Source organism: Neolamprologus multifasciatus, chromosome 11 (genome assembly GCF_963576455.1).
Source record: "Neolamprologus multifasciatus chromosome 11, fNeoMul1.2, whole genome shotgun sequence".
Lineage (NCBI taxonomy): Eukaryota > Metazoa > Chordata > Actinopteri > Cichliformes > Cichlidae > Neolamprologus > Neolamprologus multifasciatus.
This window is the reverse complement of record NC_140449.1, coordinates 32,039,073-32,060,346: the sequence shown is the minus strand read 5'-3', so window position 1 is coordinate 32,060,346 and position 21,274 is coordinate 32,039,073. Positions and strand designations below refer to the sequence as shown.

General features: G+C 41.6%; 1 protein-coding gene across 2 annotated transcripts in view; it reads right to left on the bottom strand.

Moving 5' to 3' along the window:
* Positions 1–21,274, bottom strand: part of znf385d (zinc finger protein 385D) — a 102,528-nt gene that overhangs the window by 10,151 nt on the left and 71,103 nt on the right. For both annotated transcript variants that reach the window (XR_014876961.1, XM_085178308.1), the window contains exon 5: positions 1,588–1,935. Coding sequence is in view for 1 of the 2 variants with exons in the window: in XM_085178308.1 (XP_085034434.1) it covers positions 1,588–1,935 (348 nt within the window). In the remaining variant the exon portion in view is untranslated. The remainder of the gene's footprint in view (positions 1–1,587; positions 1,936–21,274) is intronic.

Below are 21,274 nucleotides of genomic sequence, written 5' to 3'. Positions count from 1 at the left end.
TAATCCAGATATATTTAGGTCCAGCTCTTGTAGCTCCGTGGTGTAATCCAACAGGTTGAAGACCTAAAAGAAGGAGATCCAAGTTTATGCATAACTGTCACTGCCAATTGAACTCAAGCACTGAACCCAATGACGGACTTTTCCTTAATCAAAAGCAAACGGAATATTTTAGCTTTTACAACTGCTTAAAAATACTGTTGACAACAATGGGCTGCAAAGCCGGTCGAATGTTTATGAGATGACCAAATACTCTGTGATGAAGAAGCTTGATTTGTGTGAATTCGTGTAGAGCTTTGTGGTCACTTGCGAAATCCAGCTGCCTGATGAGTAGAGGTGGGAATCACCATACATCCCACGATACGATATTATTGCAATTTTTTAAAATATTTTGCGATATTCAGATTCTGTACATAAAGGTAAACTTTATCAATATTCATTTTATCTAATATCAAAGTCTCACACTCAGTCTTTCTCTCATTTCAGTTTTATTGTTGACAAACTGAACGGTTTGTATTACAGTCTAGTCCAACTTAACTGAACGCAACCATCTGGTACAATTATAGCTATTCTGAACTATGCAGTTTATGAAAACTATGCAGCCCCTTCAGCAACTGAAGAATTTGAAAGTAAATTAAAACAAAATATAATTTTACATTAAATAAAGTTTTAAACTTAATTAAAATAAAACATGTCTTAAATTAAAATAAGTAAACTGTCATGTTTATTGCTGCCAAAAAAAAAGTGAAACACATTTGGACAGTGAAGGAATGTCAGGATTCTTGCTCAGAAAAAGGGTCAAGTTCCATTCCACAAAAACCTTTTTTGTAACAAAATATCGATTTCTGCTGTCCCTGTATCGATACATTATTAGCAACAAAATATCACGATGCTTCAAAGTATCGATTTTTCCCCCACCCCTACTGATGAGTATTTCAGTAAGTGTTCGGTGTTTTTCATGGTGGACAAACTGTTTAGAAATCTTTATTTGACTGTTTTATGTTGTTGAAACTTTAATGAAAAAGTCAATGTTTAAAACACAAAGATGTCGCAGGCAGAAGCAGAGGAACAACTGACTGACAGCAAAGATGACTCAGTGTACTGTCATTTCCCTGTGTTGTTTGTGTGTGAATGCAGTATGAGAAACAAGTTTGAAACAATGACTGCTTTGTTTTCAAAAGCAAGGATGTCTCACAATACCTGATTAAAGTTTGATAAAAGGTTCCTATGGAAACTACCGAAGGATAATTGAAGAATTGTGTTTTTTCAAGCCCCGGAATGATTGCTGAAGACAGCGGAGGTAACTCTACAATAACGACAAACAAACGCTTGAACACTGGAGGAACCCACCAGATAACAACCTTCCCCACAAAAAGCACTGACTCACTGAAAAAATGATTTCAACACAGATGCTGTCATGGAAATTGCACAACATGGAATGAAACAATCACGCGGAGTCCGTGTTCACTGAGAAAAACACAACCAGCAGGTAAACACGTCATTCGTACAGCAAAGCCAACCTTACTTTTGTTGTTTTGTTTCAAGTTTGGGGAAAAAAATTTGCGGCAAATCTTGGCACACGTCTCTCACCGCTATTGTGAGCCTCCAGCTGTGACGCCGAGTTGACTGCCACTTTGCAGAGGGAGCAGTAGAGAAGCCGACGAGCTTTCTCCTCCTCCGTTTCTGCGTCCGTCTCCGCTTCGGGTTCGGCGTCGGGCTCCGGGAGGTCGGGTTCCGACGGGGAATTTAGCTTCGAGTGCCCCTCGTCTCCCCCAGCGGCTGAGGTAGTCTCCGGGGCTGCGGCCGCCGTGCTGCTCGGCACTGCCAGCGAGGCCGCAGGTGCTGGCGTCGGCGTGGTAGGGGTCGCCAAGGACGCCAGGGGTTGTGCTGTTCTGAGCACGGGGGAAAGCGCTAGGGGCGCTGTTCCAGGGAGGCCATCTGTAGGGAGAAATAAATATCTTTGATTTGAATCACATTGCTCCATCCATCATTCACGGACAGAAATGTTTTATTCATGTGGTGTTCACCCAACAGGTGGCTTAATGTGTTTTTATTGAGACTTCACAGGATCATTTCTATTTTATTTGTTTGCTTTATTAAAGAACACAACATGAAATATTGATCTAAAGTAAAAGAGGTACTTCTGTACACTGCTATGCAGCCCATGCCTGCAGTGCTGCCCTACTTTTTTGCCTCTGTCTCTCTCTCTCTTCTCCTTTTCTATGTTCATGAGCTTTGTTCCTTTTCTCTATCCTCTTGCGTGCCGTGTCCAGCCAGAAATCAGTCTCAGCGTGCCATCCTTAAGGATAACACCCTTTGCAGAATATACACAAACTATGGATACATTGTTAGAGTATCTCCTAACTCCTAACAATATTTCATAACTCATTAAATTACCACTGCAACTGGTTCAGCACTAGTATTGACTGATACTTGAAGTCAAGGCATCTGTATCGTATTGCAAATGGAAAAAGCTGCATCTCAAATAAAACCCACGGTGGGAGGAGGACTCTGCAGATATGTATTCATGAGCTGTTTCAGGTATTTAATATGATCAGCTGTGTAATCAAACTGTCTGCCCTTCACTGTTTGTGTGTCTAGGCCATATGTGTGTTTTATAAATTAAGAACAGGAATATATCATAGCTCAATCTTCTTGTCACAATTAGCCACACTGTGAATTTCATTCATGGCAGGCCTAATTATATTCAGACATGAGCAGCGCTACTAGATGGTGTAGATGAGCCACACGTCATATTTAATAGATTCACCTGAATCACTTTAAAATGTCTCTGAAGCTAGCACAATTCGTTTTGTTAAACGTGTTAAAGCTCGACGACTCTCTTCTTGCATCTCTTCCACTACTTTGATGAGAGGGATTAACACACATGGAGATGAGGTGAGGAAAGGAATCAAGGATGCACAATCTGAGAATGCAGGCTAGTGTTTGTGTGCAGCCCTGGGTGTGGCTTTCTTCCACCGGCACCAGGGCTGCCGCACATGGCTTCAATCAAGTACTCATCAAGCTGCAGTGTTTATATTCCTTTCACTCACTTCCTGCCAAACTGTTTGCATCACCGGTGTGGTAGCGACTCCTGGCCCTTTTATAAAGATTTTCTTAGTTGTAACTTGGCTCCGTCCTTCTTCACAGCTCACTGCCCGCTCCAGTCTCACACCAAAACAACACCGTTCATGTGCCCGTCCACTCTCCACCAGTTACTCCAGCTTCTTCCCCCTACTTGCTCCTACTTTGCCAGCTCAAGACTCCAACATGGTCTGTTTTTGGGGCGCGCCAGCTTTTAGTTCTAAAACCTCAAAGTGGATTCGATTCATGAAAGCCGAGATTTGGAAATGATGGCTTATGATGGCTGGATTCAGATCCAAGTTATTTTTTTCTATTAATTATATAAACAAAGCTGAACGGTACAAACTATATACAAGCGGATCCTTGAGAAACAAACATCCAAAAGCTTTTCCATCCAGACATGTTAGTTGTTTGGGAGCAGACGGACGTCATTTTGCAAAATCAGCACATACGGAGCGGTTGAGAAGCTACAAACGCAACATGTTTTGTTGCTAAATCTTGGAGAAGCAAACTGCACCGAAAGCAACAGCTCCACAGTCACAACAGCCAGTACCTCCTGTTTGACTCCCATCACCCTCTGGAACACAAACTTGGAGTAATTAGGACCATTTGCATTTCAGACCCAGCAACATGCTCAGACAAAAACTGGTTCACCCGAAAGACAAAACGGCAAAACACAGACTTAACAATGTGGTGTATGCTGTACAGTGCAGCGAGGAATGCCCAGACCTCTACATTGGAGAGACCAAACAGCCACTTCACAAGTGCATGGCACAAGATTCAGCAGTTCATCTGCATCTAAAGGTCAAAGGTCACTCTTTCGAGGATGCCAACGTTCACATTTTGGACAGAGAGGACAGATGGTTTGAAAGAGGAGTGAAAGAAGCCATTTACGTCCACTGTGAGCGACCATCTTTGAACAGAGGCGGTGGTTTACGACACCAACTGTCTGCCATCTATAATCCAGTTTTGAGATCCCTCCCCAGACGCCTTAACGCCCACTCACATCCTGGCCCATCTGACCTCAGGAATTCGCATGATAAGGTGGGGCCAGGTTTCACAATAAACTCACCCGAAACTCTGGCTGATTGGGACCCACACCCAGTTCCACACCTTGGCTCAGGTGATTAGAGGATCATCAGGGGGTCCTTTTGTCCCTCTGTGGGGGGAAACTCCCACTAGGTTTATATCTGGGACTCTTCACCATTTGACCTTAGAACTGAAGAAGCTTCTCGGATGAGAGGTGAAACGTCTTCAAGTAACTTAAAGAAGTCCAGACGCTTTTCTTTGCAAGCTCCTTTGACAACAGCCTTAAACATATACTGCAGATAAACATGGCAACGTGACTTTGGCAACATAAACCCTGGTTCGGTTTCGAGACATCTGTCATGAAACAGAATGGAGACGTGCACTTCCAAACACTTGTGCAAGTTGATGCATGTGCATCACCATCCAGTAACGCACAGAACGCAAGTGCAAGAGTTTCAAATGGCAGCCATCAGACTTGCTCTTGTCACTTGTTCTAGTGTTTCTCTCAGAAAAACAGCATCACACTCACTGGAGACTCTGACATGATAACACAAATAGTGCCCTGAAGGATAAAACAAAAGGAGATTTTAACTGATGAATGAAAGCGACAAGATGTGAACTTCATAGCTGAGGGAATGTGTAACAGTTTACAAGGGGTGTCAACCTCAGTTTCACTAAAGGCCACAGTGGGAAATAAGAATCACATGAAGGCACAGACGTTTGTTGACTTGCTTTAACTTTATCGAAAGAGTAAACGCAACTGAAGTCCTAAAGCTGTTTAGCCATTATATCATTCAGTCAAGCAAAATAATGATAATGCGTTCTCATTACAATTATACCATACAGCCAACTCACAACACACCAGCCTGGATATGACTCCTGGGTCATTTATTAAACCAAATGCATCCATCCATCCAGGTGTAAAGCAAACCAGAGAATCTTTTCATTTTGTTCTTGCATGTGTGTCTGAAAGTTTTACAGTTTGTTTCACAGGCCTGAACATGACAACTGTGTGGTACATTATATTAAAAAAAAAGAAAAAGACCTTTGATTACATAGATTATATGTACCATGCAGCCTTCTGCCACTAAAATAGACTGCTCATAAAATTTAAACTGCCATTTGCTCCATCGCTTTATTTATCTGAGCTGAATCTCATATTGTGCTGTAGTCAGTTTTTTCAAAACCTCGAACATCAATATGATGGCTCAGATTGTGTTCCTGCAAAACAGAGATGTGTCATAGCAAATACATCACTCTTTCAGGACTGAATATTGTTTCTCAATCGAAGCTTATTTCCATCACTAAACATTTGTTCTTGTTTCTCTCTTTTTTCTTTTGGTCAAAATTTGGGATTATTGCAAAATTAGATTTTGTGTTACTTTCTCAGTATTTAGGAGTTTGCATGTTCTCCCCGTGTTTGCGTGGGTTCCCTCCGGGTACTCCGGCTTCCTCCCACTTTCCAAAGACATGCAGCTTGTGGGGATAGGTTAATTGGATAATTCAAATTGTCACTAGGTGTGAATGTGCGAGTGAATGTGAGTGTGAATGGTTGTCTGTCCCTGTGTGTTGGCCCTGCGACAGACTGGCGACCTGTCCAGGGCGTACCCCGCCTCTCGCCCTATGACAGCTGGGATAGGCTCCAGCGCCCCCCGCAACCCTGAAAAGGATAAGCGGAAGTGAATGGATGGATGGATTCTCAGCATTTGGAGTGAGAAACTTTTAGACCAACCCCAACACTATTTTGAGGTAATAACCCAAATTTTTGGACAAGCGTCTAGGAACCTCTTGAAATCACCTTTTGTCACGGTCTGCTGGGGCAAGCCGTGTGGGAACTATTTAGGACCCGGAAGCGGCAGCTCTGGTGCAGGTGAGTATTTATTAACACGAGTAGAAATAAACAGCAACGGCGGGTGAACATGAGCAGAAAAACCTAAACTGGGCAGAGCTAACAAAAACAAACCAGAACAAAGATGCAGGGAGATCCGGGGAAATATACACAGGGAGACGGATGGAGAAACGCAGGGAGACTGAGGGGAAACAACACAGACGAACCAGCAACGACTAAGACAGAAGACACGACTTAAAAACACTCAGAGGACACAGGGAGATTACACACAGCTGGGAGTGATTAACGTGACGAGACTAGGGAGGCAAACTGAAAACACTCACATAAGACGCAGACCTTCACACACACGCAAAGACACAGACTAGGAAACGCGGACTTAACACAGGAATAGATGGGCAGAACAGAATACACTAAACAGGAGGAACAACAGAACCAAAATCACTAATAGAAAACACAAAACGCTGGGTCAAAAGGACCCAGGATCATGACACCTTTCCCTTTTTCCTGCTTTTTGTGGTAGATATTGCTGATGTCTACAACAACAGACTGCATATAAAAGATGGATATGGCAACCATGCTGTCACACACTGTTTTGCTCTGTTACATTTTTGAAACTTTGAGCTGATTTTTTGCTATTGCTATCTTAGCTTGTTAAAACAAGACATCAGGAGTACAGAGAGGATCCGACTGAGGAGAGGTGCTGCTTTGCTAATCAGAAGATTTGCCTGCCGATGAACAACGTCGTTATCGTGTTTACATAATCAAGAATCAACGAGAACAAAAGACGATCAAGTGTTTACTGAGGTTACAGATCAAAGGAGCCGTTGACTTCTTTATGATCGTTCTTTTTGCAAACACAGTAGTTATCCACGGCTGCCAAATGATTTCACTCTTTACATGTGGAACTGATATCCATTTTTCATATACAGGGTATGCTTACAATTAGGGCGACCAAAACATAACGTGATATACAGACTAGATTAAAAATTTTCAAAGGGCTGAATTGAGCTCTGAAGGACTAAGTTTGATGTTTCTGATTTACACAGTCAGCTCTTCTGGTTGTTTTTAGCTTAGTCTCTGTAAAGACGGACCCAACACACTGTTACGATTATGGGTTTTTAATAGCACTTTCACAGGTTGAGTCTATCTGTTCGCAGCTTGTCTCGGCACACACAGTCTCCGGCTTCACTATAAGAAAAGAGACGTCTTATTAAGCAGATCGTCACCACCTGTGGCCTCACCTGCCTTCCCGGCACCGCCCGCTTATTGTCTCTGTACCACCCTTCCCCTGCAGCTGAGCAGGGACCACACCTCCACCACAGTCTCTAAGCTCAGTAACCAGGAATATACATTTTATTGTTTTATATTAGTAAAGCCCAACACTGTAAATATACCACATTCTTCTAAACATGGAAAAACTTAAGTATAAAATGAAGACTGACGCAAAAGAAAGTATTAAAGTTCAAAATAAAATGTTTACTTCATCGGCACAAAAACCGATTCAAGCCGTACAATCAGACTCAAAAGAACACACATGACTTTCTAGACCAAAGGCAAGAAGCTCTGATTTCTATCCAAGGTGTTAAAATTGCTCCAAGATGAGTTGTTCAGGCGATTACTGACTACATGCCAGATCAGGCACATAAATACGAAACAAACTACGCAAGCAGTCGCACCTCTAATCTGCTATTTGTACGCGAGATCACATTAACGTGTACAAAGAGGCTGCTGAAAGACATGTCTGATATTTTTAGGAACAAACACAGCAGCAGATCAATATATTTGACTCCAAAAACAACACCACGTGTCACAGTGCGGAATACCGAAGACTGCTGCCACATCTGCGAAAATGAAATTTTGCCTCGGCGGCTCCGTCTGATCGATGCCAATGCCTCACTGTTCCCCGCACTCCAGTGTCACAAAATGAAGATCAGCCAGCCAGGAGAGCAAATCAATAGTGAATTATGTCATGCTATTTTTGTGGGCCATTATATATGGTTCTTATTTATCCCAGTGGAGATGTCGCCAGTTGGCGCCACAAAAAACCCTCCGAACGTACATCGTGACTGAGATCGCTTCAGCCAAAGGCTACAAAATACATCAGAGTTGGAAGCAGCAGACCTCCAGCGACAGAGCTTTACATGCTTTACATCTAAAACGATTTCATCAGGTGAATACTGCGTATAATTAGCGAGTGCTGAATGGTTTCTAACTGTACATTTTAGACAGTACACTTTTGTCCATTAAAGTATTGATTGGAAACTACACTAATTTTCCTGGCATTGACTGTATTCATGCAGCATGTCTTTCTTCTCTGAACCACCAACAAAAACACAGACCACTCCATGGATCTACTTCTCCACAGCCACAAGGAACGTCTATTTTTAAAATTGTCATTTTTTTTTTTAAATAAATGCTTCATCCAACCACTTTTCTCCACATTTTCACAGTTGTCCAAAGTGGCAGCCAACAAAGCAAAGTGGCCAATATTTCCTTCCCCTGAGCCACATCTCTCAGCTCTTGCTGGGATGTGTAGTCCTTGGGGTGTTTGCAGCCTGAAGGATTTTCTTCTTCTCCTTGAATATGCCTTGAATACTTTTCAGTTTTATTTGTCATATGCAAGTTAGCACAGGGTCAACATTGAAATGAAATGTGTTTGACGAGCAGCAGTCACTCAGCAGCATGATACAGTAGAAGAAAATATAATAAAATATAATAAAATATAATATAATAAAATAAAATAAAATAAAAAAATAGAAAAATAGTAAGGAGCAAAATATTAGAGAGACATGGTAAAAGAGAAAAGATGACTAAATATATATGTATCTATAAATATAAATATATGTACACTAGTGATTAAATAAGAAAATCTTGAAAAGAAATATGACGGGAGGGCAGATGGGATATTGCACAGGAATGAGCAGCAGAAAATTACAGTATTGCACTTTTAAATATAAATATCAATAACAATAAAGTGAAGTGACCAGTGCAGATTAAACTTTTGCAGGAAAGCATCCGAGAATCCGCTCGATCCTGAAGCACCTGACCTCATTACCTTACTAACAGGCTTTTTGCACACCAACTGAACACTGTGCAGACAAAAGCCTCTAATTTTACAATGCTGTGTTGGATTTCCTCCTAATTTTACAGAAAAATTGACAAAATGAGGGGATTTAGAGCAAAATAGGGGATTTTAGAATTTATAAGGTTGTTGTTGATCTTGCTGAAGAAAGAGAAGAAAAATAGGAAAGTTAATTTTAGAGCTTTAGAAATCATCTTTCCTATTTTACAAGGAAAAATGCTTAGTGTAGCATCCCAGTCAGCCATTTTCTGCTGGCGTTCAACATCCACGCCATTTCAGTATCCTATGAAAATATTGGCGCGTTCTTGTTTCCATGGTGCCAAATCCTGCCATTCTGTAAAAGCTGCTTGCATCTTTTTAGCATTGTTCCTGCACAACAGTGCACCGTGGGTAAACATGTTATTTTTCCACTGAGCAGATTTAACGTCATAAAAGATCACATTTCAACCTGAACCACACGCAGCCAAGAAGCTTTCAGCGCCTAAAGATAACCAACAAATGACAGGGCAATCTTCAGTCACATGCCGGGGCGGTATTTGACGGCGTGAGATGAGAACACGTTGAAGCTATTTTTTCTCGGGCGTCTGCTCTGAAGCCGTACGCTGTTTGAAACTCATTACAGCTGCTCAGACCTTTGATCTCATTCTTTGGTTTTGATCAGCTCGTGACTGACAGATTGACACTGAAACTAAAAGCTTTGCCTGAGACTGGATTTATTCTTTACCCCGGCAGCCTAACCGAGCCGCTGACAACTCAGAACCAATCTGCTTATCAATCTCACGCTCTTCAGACTCCTTCGCGTAGAAATAAGACCCCGCAAAATTCAAAGCAGTCACTCATTTTTAAAACAGTGTTTTCCAAAAAGCCACGCGGAACATCATTTAGCTGCGCGTTGCTAGCAGCTTTTGCTGTTAACAAATATCTATCCGTTAATTTCTGTGAACCTCTAATCCAACTCAGGGTTGCAGGAGGATGGGTGACGGGTTGAGCTGCTATCATTGGTACACCCAATCCATCACAGCATTAACAATTAAATTATAAGAAGTTTGCTTTTTTATTTCTATTTAATTTTGTATAATCAAATTATTTTATTTTGTAGTATGCCTTTGATCAGAACTGCTAAGAAAGAATAAGAATTACATTCGAGCCTGTTCTCACTGCACATCAAATAATACTGTTAGTCGAGTGTTTAGTCAAAACTCTGTGTCACAGAAATCTGAGCCCATTATCACGACATCATACGAGTAGTTAAAAACCAGCCAACCAGTTAGTAAACGGAAAGAAAGCAACGAGTGAAAGTTAAACTCAACATGAATCAGTTTCCAGGTGCACAATCATGTGATTTGTATCACTGGCACATAGGGCTGGTATATAGAATCAATTTGAGGTCCCGATTCGATATAATCCACGATTCGATTCGATTCGAATTGGAGAAATTTAGCCTCAGACAGCCAGAAATTGTCACGGTCCTGGGTCAGTGACCCAGTGTTTTGAGTTTCTTGTGCCTCTGAGTTTTTTGTATTATGTTCTTAGTTCTCTTTGTTGTCCCAGCTTATTCTTTAGTGTCTTAGTTTGGTTTTCTTGTATTCTGTTTAGTTCTCTGAGTATTTAGTAGCTGCCTTCTGTGTCTCTTTGTTGTTGGTGTTGTCTGTGGCTGTATCCCAATTCAGGGTCTGCAGCCTTAAAGGCCGCATTTTAAGGCCGATTACGTCACTGCGACGCGACGAAGGCTGTCCCAATGCGAAGGCTGCTTGAAATGCGGCCCTCAAATGCGTCCTTCATTTCCCTGAATTTTAAGGACGTGGCGGTGTAGACTTCGTGGCCCAACATATCCCAGAATGCATAGCGCGGCGGTGGGTGTGGATAATTTTGCCAAAAAAAACGGCGGATGAGGGGCACCCGAAGAGTAAACTTTAAGTAAGTACTGAATATTATGTCACTTATTTATGTGCAAATGTTTAACAACGAAGAACATTGAAACATTCCTGTTGGCCACATGTCTGCAAAGTTATGTGACATTAGTGACGTTTGTACTAACTTGGTTTTAAAGCCTTTACTTTAAAATATACGCCGTTCAATAGCTGAGCTTAATCAGAGAATGATCAAAGCTCATGTAGAAACAAACAAACAAATGAACAAAAGATTTTCTCCTTCATTTCTGTCAAACAAAGCTGTATGAAACGTTTCCAGCTGTTAGTATCATGGTTGCTAGGCAACCTGGGCAGCGCAACGGAGGCTAGACCGTCCCATTTCACAAGCCTCGCACTTCCGGCCTTAGCGGTCTTTGAGTACTCGGCCCTTGAGGATCGTTGAGGCTGCGTACTTTAAGGCTGCAGACCCTGAATTGGGACACAGCCTGTGTTTCTTAGTTGCTCTGTCTCCCCTAGTCTAGTTTGCATCTGTGCTAATTCCTGTTTTACTTTGAAGGTCTGTGTCTCATGTGAGTGTATCCTACTTTGCTCCCTTGTCTCGTCAGTTCTGATTTCTCCCAGCTGTGCTCTCCTTCTGCGTCTCATTCCCCTCGTTACTTCCCGGTGTATTTAAACCCTGTGTTTCTCTGAGTCAGTGTCGCATCTTCCCTCAAGCTGTGTGTTTCCTCGTGTGCCTCGCTGCAAAGTGTGAGTTTATATTGTCCCAGTTTAGTTTAGTTTTGTATGCTTTTCCCCTGTCAGCAGATAAAGCCGAGTTTTTTGAGTTCATCCCTCGAGTCTGAGTGCCTGCATCTTGGGTCCAACTCCTGCCTGCCACACAGCGATTCATGACAGAAATATTTTAATTCTGATCATTTATGATTACATATTGATTTTTCTATATCTACAAAAAGAAAGCTGACACTTGTGAGACTTCATCAGAGATGTAAGCATCACAGCAGATGCCTTTGTGTCAAAATAACACAACATTAAAACGCACGAAGATCTTCCTGTTCCAACTTTATTATTACCCTTCAAATAGTTGTTGAACAGTTATCCATCTATCCATTCTCCTCCAATTATCCATTTCCAGTGAAGCCTATCCTAGCTACCGTTAGAGAAGTGGGGCACACTCAGGATAGGTCACCAGACTATCGTAGGGCCAGCACATGGAGACAAACAACCATTCACACCTACAGGTAATTTATAATCCGACCCCACTAACTGTTGGAGGAAGCCCAGAGAGAACCCACACATGCATGGGGAAAATATGCAAACTTCACAACGAGAGGCCACAGCCAAAAAGTGGATTCAAACCCACAACCTTCTTTCATCGTTAGCAGCAATGCTAACCACCGTGCTGCCACCACATGTTTGTTAAACATGTGGACATCGTATTTTAAACATATTTCACATCTTTAGACATCAGATAAGAGTCTTATACAACCACTACTTATAAATTAATATACAATTTTTTTAAATGATAAAAGTGCCATTGATTAATTATAGCTATTATAAAGTGATACTGACTTAAGCTGCTGATTTTCACCAGTTTAATCACTTTTGATTAAACTGGTCTTTTTATCTGATCTGTCCTCTCAGATCTCAATAGATACCCTGGTTAGAGGCTATCTATTGCTTACCGACTATACTAACATCATATTTTTGAGCATGGCACAGTGTGCACGTGAGGATATCTAAACTCTTCTGTTATGTCAGTAGATGCTTTGGATGCCTGCAGAATGATTTAAGGAAGAACATCTGGTATTAAAAGTTAGAAACATGACTTAAACATTTACTTAAAAATTTAAATTAATCTTGATTGGGGGAAATAACTTCACCAATTAACTGTGTGTAACTTGTATCCTATTTTCATTCGAGTTGAAGCAAAGACTTTATGCAAGGGCGAGAAAATCTACCCAGTCCTGTCAATCACAGCGCAGTCAAAACACCACCATACCTAAAGAAGTAATTAATTTGTCAAAGAAGGAAAAAGTCAATCTTGGGAGGAGACAAAAAAATCCCTTTGGAGTAGTGTGAGGAAGGGCATCCGCTGCTAAATTAAGCACGAGGAGCTTCAACTGGTTTAACAGCAATTTTCAGCATGAATGTGGCTTTACATCGCATCCCATCAAACCATTACTACAAGAACAATAATTAATTAGCTAACTATTTATGATACCGCTGACCCTCCCAGTCCAGATAAGTAATGTTTATGCCACAAACAGAGCAGAAAAGCGACCTCTTTGCCCCCTGCAATTACCCACCACTTTCTCCCAGTCCGCTTGGGTTTGCCAAGCGTCAAAACAACCTGAAATCACAGCGATTAACTCGGGCAGCCTCGCTGCGCTCACCAGCTACCAAAAGTCTGCCATCACACCTGCTTCTCTGGGCAGCTTTTCAATGGTGTGGTGAGCAGTCTGAGTGCAGTTTCAAAACAAGTTCACGTAAAGGTTTTAGTATTCTTGCGAGCCAGCAATTCTATGCCTGTGAGTTATCATTTAACTGATTTTGGCAGGGGTTCTCACAATTAGAGAGCTGAACTAGATGCATCACCAGAATCTGAGACACTCGGGTCTATACTGGGGATTTTCTGTCCTTCGTGTATCAGAAGTAACATCATCGTAGGAGAATAAATGTCTGTATCAGTCAGAAAACTGACAGGCTAATGAACAGCTTTGCAGGGTGCTTTTGTTGAACAAAACTTCAACATTTTGGCAACATCCTTGTGTTTTTCTACCTCAGAGAGACAACAACCAGTTCTTTGTGAAGTTGGTAAAGAGACAGATCTGTTTGGTATAGTTTAAAACAGCGGCTTCAAGCAGAGGGAAATAATTAGCTTCCACAAGATAAAGCGCTCCTTTATAGAGTTCCAGTATTATGAGGTAGTGAATGGTGAGTGTCAGCTTGCTAACATCAGTAAACACCACATTAAACAACTACTAGGAGGGTTGTTCAGATGTAGGAGAAAAAGTAAAGCCAAAACTTCCTCATGAGGTGAGGATGCTGATGTTCAGCAATTTCCACAGATGTATTTTGTGTGTTTCTCTTCACAAGCTTCTCCTCAGCAAATATTTTACTTGCCAAGTGCTTTGTGTGAAAGGTCAGTATCGCTTGCTTCTCAAGTGAGTGTTTAATCCTGCAGATGAACTCCACTTCCAGCATTGTGAATTGTTATAGTCCTGGTTCTGCTCTGCAGCAATGTGTAGCTCAGTCTGTGGTTTTCCACCTGGTGCAGGTTCTGGCTGGTTTGGACCTCCACTTAGACAGACTACACTTTACTACATGCAAGCTTCATGTAGGAACAGCGGCCCTGGAGTGCAGCCCCAGGTTAATGCTACCACAACAATTGGTAGAGTAACACAAGATATTATTGGGCAACTTTCAAAATAAGAGCGATGTGTTTTCAAGTACATAAATCGCATACAATGTTATTTTCTCCATAGAAAATGAACACACTGCTAAAACATACACCAATATACTCAGTGTTGGGAAGGTTACTTTTAAAATGTATTCCATTACAGAATACATGCCCCCAAAATGTATTCTGTAACGTATTCCGTTACGTTACTCAATGAGAGTAACATATTCTGAATACTTTGGATTACTTAATATATTATCATGCTGTTTACAACTACATGAATGTACTATTGCTGTGATTTATTACTGTTACTGAAGGTCCGCGGCTCCGAACCGTAGTAAAGGGACCTCTGGCTAATACGGCGGGTTCTGTGTCGGGCTCGTAGCCGAAAACTAGCTTTACTTTGTTGTCTGGGTCAACTTTGCTAGCAGAGACAGAGAGAGGCGTTGAAAGGCTGCTCCAATGGAACTTATTGTTTCAGAGGAAAACACGAACACGGTGTACAGTCGAGTCTTAATAGCTTACTTACAACTGGGCTCGTCAGGCTCTCTTCTTGGCTGCAGTGGTTATTATTATATTTACATGCTTCCAGCTCCTGTTTCTGCTCTAAGACAGCTCCTACTTTTCCTTTTTCTCCCTCCCTCGCTCACAGACACATAACGTGTATGGCAGTCCATTCTCCCTGCAGCACGGACTACACTGCCCATGATGCTACATTCTTTAGAGCTATACCGGTAGCATTCTGCCCAGTGTTGCCAACTCCTCAGTAAGGAAAATCGCTATTGGCTGTCCTAAAAGTCGCTAAAAGTCGCTAAATGACGTCATCACCTAATTTGCATAATTGGTCATGCTAATGTAATTGTAATCTATGTTGTTGGAGAGAGAAATAACATCGTGGAAGAGATATAAAGTGAGTAAAAAATGTCCTAAATACATTTAGAATTTATTTAGAACTACAAATTAAATTTATTTTAGCAATTATTGTTTTTTTTAATGTCACAATTCCAACCCTGCTCCTTTACCCAGGCTTGGACCGGCAAAAGTGACCCGAAATTGGCACTCTGGTGGAGTTACTTTGTGTGTGTGTGTGTGTTTATAAGTAGTTTTAAACCTGATCCACAAAACAGCATAAGAGTAAAAGAAGAACTGACTGCATTACAGCACCCGCTGCTTGTTGAGAGTAAAAGCGATATGCGCTTTCACGTCTTTTTTTAGCTAGGGGGTTTGAAAACTGCTAAATATAGCGACAAAGTCGCTAAGTTGGCAACACTGATTCTGCCTATTAGCTTAGCACAACAACAATAAAAAGGCCTCTCTCACCCAGGAAACACGCAGAGAGAGAGAGCGTCACCCTGTAACCATGGCAACCGTAACGCTGCCGCCTGGAACAACAGAACGCAGCTGTCAAACAAAACCCAAACAGTCCTGACCCGCCACAATATGAAACAGGAAAGTACCGCCGTGTAATCCATTTATTTCAACAAAGTAACTGTATTCTAAATACCACCTTTTTAAACGGTAACTGTAACGGAATACAGTTACTCATATTTTGTATTTTAAATACGTAACGGCGGTACATGTATTCCGTTACTCCCCAACACTGAATATACTTGAGTGGCCATACCTGGGGAAACATAATATCTCATTTAGGATTTAAAGCTTTGGGTTGGCTCATTTCTAGTGAGCTTCAAAGATGTTGTTAGGCATATTTTTTAATTTGCACAGATGATAGAAGTTTCCACCTGCTTCCAGTCTTTATGCTAAGCCTACTTAATCAAATCCATCGATACATTAAATTTTACTTAGCTGTGTGAATTATAGCTTGTGGATATGTTTAACCATTAACGTTTGATAAAAATGCAAAGGAAATCTGTGAGGTTCCTAACCCTTCATCTGCTTCCTATAGAAGCCGGTTGGGTGAGCCCATCCCATGTTAAGTCATGCATGTATTTGCCCTTGTGTTGGGGTGAACTCATCTACCACGGTGTCATTAAAGAGCCATTTGCTGTTCGAGGACCAGGTGATTAAAGTGTACTTTGGCTGGCCTAGGACGCCCTGCTCTCCGGGAAGCCTCTTGTAATCCATATCCCCAGTCAGTGTGACCTAACTGGCTGCGCAAGGCCCAGTTAAGAACTCAATCCCATCTCATTAATGGAGGTAATGACTGTGATCAATCTAAAGTTGGTAAGGGCGAGCCGGGCAGGGTATGTGGGAGAGAAAGAGAGAGATAAATATTGAGGGCCAGGTAAAAGAAAGGGAGAAGAAACAAAAGGGCTGAAGACACAGAAAGATTGAGGTGGAGCGAGAGAAAAATAAGTGAAATAAAAAGTGTAATGAGAAAAGTAAGCAACCTGTGAGACCAAAACAATGGGAGACAAAGTGTGTGAAAGAAGGAGGACGAATGACAGAAGGTGGGTAGATAGAGGGGCGTGTGAAGGTGAGAGGAAAGAGATAACATTAAAAGGGAGCAATCGAGTAAAGGACGCAATTAAAGAGGGAGAATCTGAGAGGCTGAGAGTGGTGACGGCAACAATGATAAAGAGAATTGAGCGAAAGGCAGATGGGGAAAGAAGCCGTGACTCTTCGAGACAGGACACAGCCTCTTTTCTTTCCTCTGTTTGTACCCCAACCTCTCCCGACTCCCCTGACATTTCCTGTGGCGATAGAGGAGAAACGTGGCTCGGAAAACTTTCCGCCCTGTTTAAGCTTTCGTGCAGTCACAAGACTCCCCAGAGATCTGATTACCTTCCTCAATGAAGCTGGATTAAGCTCTTTAATTAAAATGATTGGGCTTTATTATATGCTGTCACAATTTAAAGGACATAAATCCCTCATGGCCCTTGAGTTCTGTCAAATTTCATTTGACATCCGTGATTTTTTTTCCCCCTCCCCTCTTGTCAGTATTCAAAGTGAGTAAGTGAGCAAGGCTGAATATTTCCAGCACAGAAGACTGATAAGATGACAAATTTGCATTTACAAATAAGTGTGCGCCGGTGCTTGCAGTCATCTTTTTGTTGTTGTTTTTGTCGAAGGGGGGGGAAAAAGCTGGATTATCTCAGACACTTAAACACAGCAGGCGTTATTGATTTGAATTCACACAGATTTATCTCCTTCCAGTTTCATTCCAAAGCAAATGATCCGTATCTAATTTCTATTGGAATGTTCCTGTGGTTACACGTTGGCGTGCGGAAACCTCACAAATGAGAACGTTTGCAGCGCCGCGCAGGTATGGAGCCAATCTGGTCACACGCTCATCAGGTATGCTGCTGCCTCTAACGTCTGTTAGAGGCTTTTTTCGGGCTTGCGCGTTTACATGGATGCACAAAGGCTGGAGCAGGGTGGGGTGGAAGGGCGGTGGAGCTAGCCTCCTGCCTCCCTGCAGCCTGCCCCATTGTACAGCTGCTGTCAGCGCTGGCATGGCTCCCCTGACAATCTGCTCTTTAATAGCTAATATCAGGGTACATTTCCTCAGGCACTGGACTGGAACTGAGAGATGGCGGGCTGTGCTATGGGCATTTCTCCCTCTCTCTCTCTCCCACGTTGCCTTTCTCGCTTTACCACTGCTCTCTCTGGTGCTGGTGTAAGGACGCGCACAAACACACTTGACAGGCAGCGGCTGAGTCATCTGGCTAATCTGCTATCTCAGTGTCCAGTTGCACATTCTTCTCATAGAGCACGCAGGTACAGTAACATCATGATGTAAATAATTTAGATGCTATAAATGTAAGTACACACTTTGAAGCAGACCCATAAACGATGGGCTGATGTTCTTTAAAATGTATTTTTTTAAGTGGTGTTTGCTTGCTCTGGTTATTAGAGACACTTTGAAAAAGCCTGGAAAATGTTATCCCTAAACTGCAAATACATTTAGCTAAACCAATGAATTCTAATCACTAAATATACAAACATGCTTTTGCAATTTCACAGTAATTCAGTGGAATATTTAGAGCTTTTAGAAAGATCTAAACATCGGTTAACCTGACCTAATTTGAAATTAGCAGTTGAATTATTGCAGTGTGTTTAAAAAGTATATTTTCTTACATGCTGAAGGATGAAGAAACCCGATGCTCTCGGGGTTTAGTGCGTGCAGATTGATGACAGAATTATTTTCTTTGCTGGATAACAGCCTGCAGTCGTCTCACACGCGTCTCCGGAACAATCCCGGCCCGTTCTTCTTCGGCAAATCTCTGAGCTCCTCCACATTTGATGGTTTCATATCATGGTTCTTTGTCCTCGGTTCAACTCAAATACTTTCATAAGGATTAAAGTCGGGACTTTGTGCAGGTCAGTCAACAATGTTTTGGGTCGCTGTTGTGTTGGACACCAGAACAACAACCCAAAGCCAGTTTGGGTCACTGACTGATTGAGGTTTTCCTTTCTTTCTTTTACTTCCTTCCTTCCTTTAGGATTTTGTCCACCGTCATGAGATTACCGTGTTACAGAGGCACTGAAGCCTCCCTGTAGGATAATATTCCCCCCACCGTGCTTCACTGAGGCGAAAGTGTTCTCTGGGTTGTATTTCTCTCCCTTCTTTCTCCAAACATTGGCAGTGTCTCTGTGGCCAAAGAGCTCTTGTTTTGTCCACCCCAAAGACCAGCTTACATTATGCACAATCATTATGCATTTTGCATAATCTTTCTCCAGGTTGTTCTTAGCAAACTTTAGCATATCTTGAAGGTGTCTCTTCTGCAAATGTGCAGTTTTCCTCGGTCCAGGGTTCCACTTATTCTCCTTTTTTAAGATGACAATTCCCGCCTTGGCTGTGTCAGTCACTAGTGTCTTGGCAGTTGTTCTGGGGTCTTTAGACACATCTCTCACTAGTTTTCTTTCCAGAATCTTTGAAATTTTTCACATCCTTCCTCTGCCAGGTTTGTTCTGTACAGCGTGGCTCTCTTTGAATTTATTGACGATACTTCTTACTTCTTAACAACTGGAAACGCTGCGATAACTTTGTCTATATCTCCTGCTTTATGAGCATTAACTTTTCTTATTTTTAAACTGATTTATTTCAAGTGACAGCTCAAACCCTTCCTGAAGTTTATATACAGTTAAATCACAGCAGTGGTTTGTTGTGTTGCTCATTAAAAAAAGTTAATAATACTGATTATGTTTTGTTTTTCTTTTCCAATTCTGTCATCGTGTGCACACAGATATAATTTATGCTTTTAAAGAAGACTAGTGTTTTTAGAAATGTTGTGTTAAAAATCACTTGCTCTGTTAAAAAACAAAACAAAAACAGGAATGTTTTGAAAAATATTTAAATTTCATAGGGAGGCTAATTATTTTGTCCTCATCTGTTATTTACTTTTACTTACTGCTGAAATCTTAATTCACGTGACACAACTGAAACGCTGTTAACTTCACGCAAAACCAGCAGCAGGGATGAAGTCCCTTATGGCCAATCAGAAACACTGACACTTTTGGTCTTAGTCCCGCCCACCTGAGAAGCAGAGGAGGAGTGTCGTCAGTTTAAATCAGTGTCAATTAAATGTGATGTGGACCACAGCTGCATTACCTGTTGTTTTGTTAAGCCCACTGCAGCTTATTTTTAATTAAATCCACAACATGGCAGAATGTGACGGATATCACAGATTTTTGTTTTAACACCCACCCACACGCGCCAAAGGTGAAGGGAGGAAAGTGTGATTTTTGCAGTAAATGATGTTAATAGCAAAAACAGCTTATGAATACAAATGCACAGGTTGTTTGTGGAGTCCTCCTCCCACTATTATTTGTCTATTCCAGTTGCGTGTGATGTCTTTTCTGCATCCACGCTCATAGCTCCTTCAGCACGCCTCTTCTCTCCTTGAGATGCATTTTTGGATTTGAGATATCCTTTGAGATGAGCAGTGAGATCAATTTCTGGGTCAGAGGAATCCCGAGAAATAGGGGCAGAGGAGAGAAGTATCAAGGAGGGAGAAAACTGAAAATGGACCTTTTTTTTGGAAAATTCTTGCAGGGTGAAGATTTTCAGCTCCTTATTTTCCTGCTATTTAAAGTTTGTGGTCGACAGGCAGAAACATGAAGAACAGGTGCTGTAGAAAATAACCGGGTGTATAAGTTGACAAGTTTAACCAGCTTCAAAAGTTTCATATTGTATTCGCAAACAAAACAAAACAGTAAAAACCTCTCGGCATCAATCAAATAGTCACCCGACTGCAGAGCTCTCATTACAGAACACTTGCAATCAGATGTATTTCTACCAAACACAAATGAGCAATCAGATTACATTGTTTCCACCATGGATCTGTTGTACTGAAATTATAATAGAAATCATATATTTTGTACTTGTAGTTAACAGAGCAAAACAATCTAATTGCAAGCCCACTCTGCAAACGTGCACCGAGCTCTGCCTCCCTTCTTCCACCGACTCTCGCCACGGCCATTACTCTTCTGCGATCTCGGCATTTCATTAGCGCCAGCTTTGTGACCCTGATATACCATCAAATACTTCAGCCTTACAGATAATGCAGCATTTACCCGCCTCGACAATTAATTATTTTGACATCTGAGTACATTAATATTCATTACCCCGTGCCACTTGTGACAAACCACCACCCCCACAAGCTGTAGATATGATTGTGAGATGCTGTATAGAAATATAGTTGTTTTTTGCTCCTCTCTTTTTTTTAAGGGCATTGAAATGATTAATAGCCATTTGTCTGTGTGGTTATGACAGCTTGTTGTTTAAGGTCCCAGAGGTCTCTGTCTGTGTATAATGTGTTTACAATTTTCCCCAGGCTTGAGTGTAAGTTTAATGTCAGAGCTGTGTAGAATCCATTACAGATGAGTATCTCAGTTCAGGTGCAGTGAGAGGAGGTCAATGTCTGAGCCCTACCTTTGTTGTTTGGCCTTTTATTTATTTATTTTTTATCTCAAGAAAACGTGCTTCTCCCTCTGGCGTGCAGCGCTATTTCGCGCTTTAAATTGTTTCAGTGTCGGTTGGCCAGTTTTTAGAGATC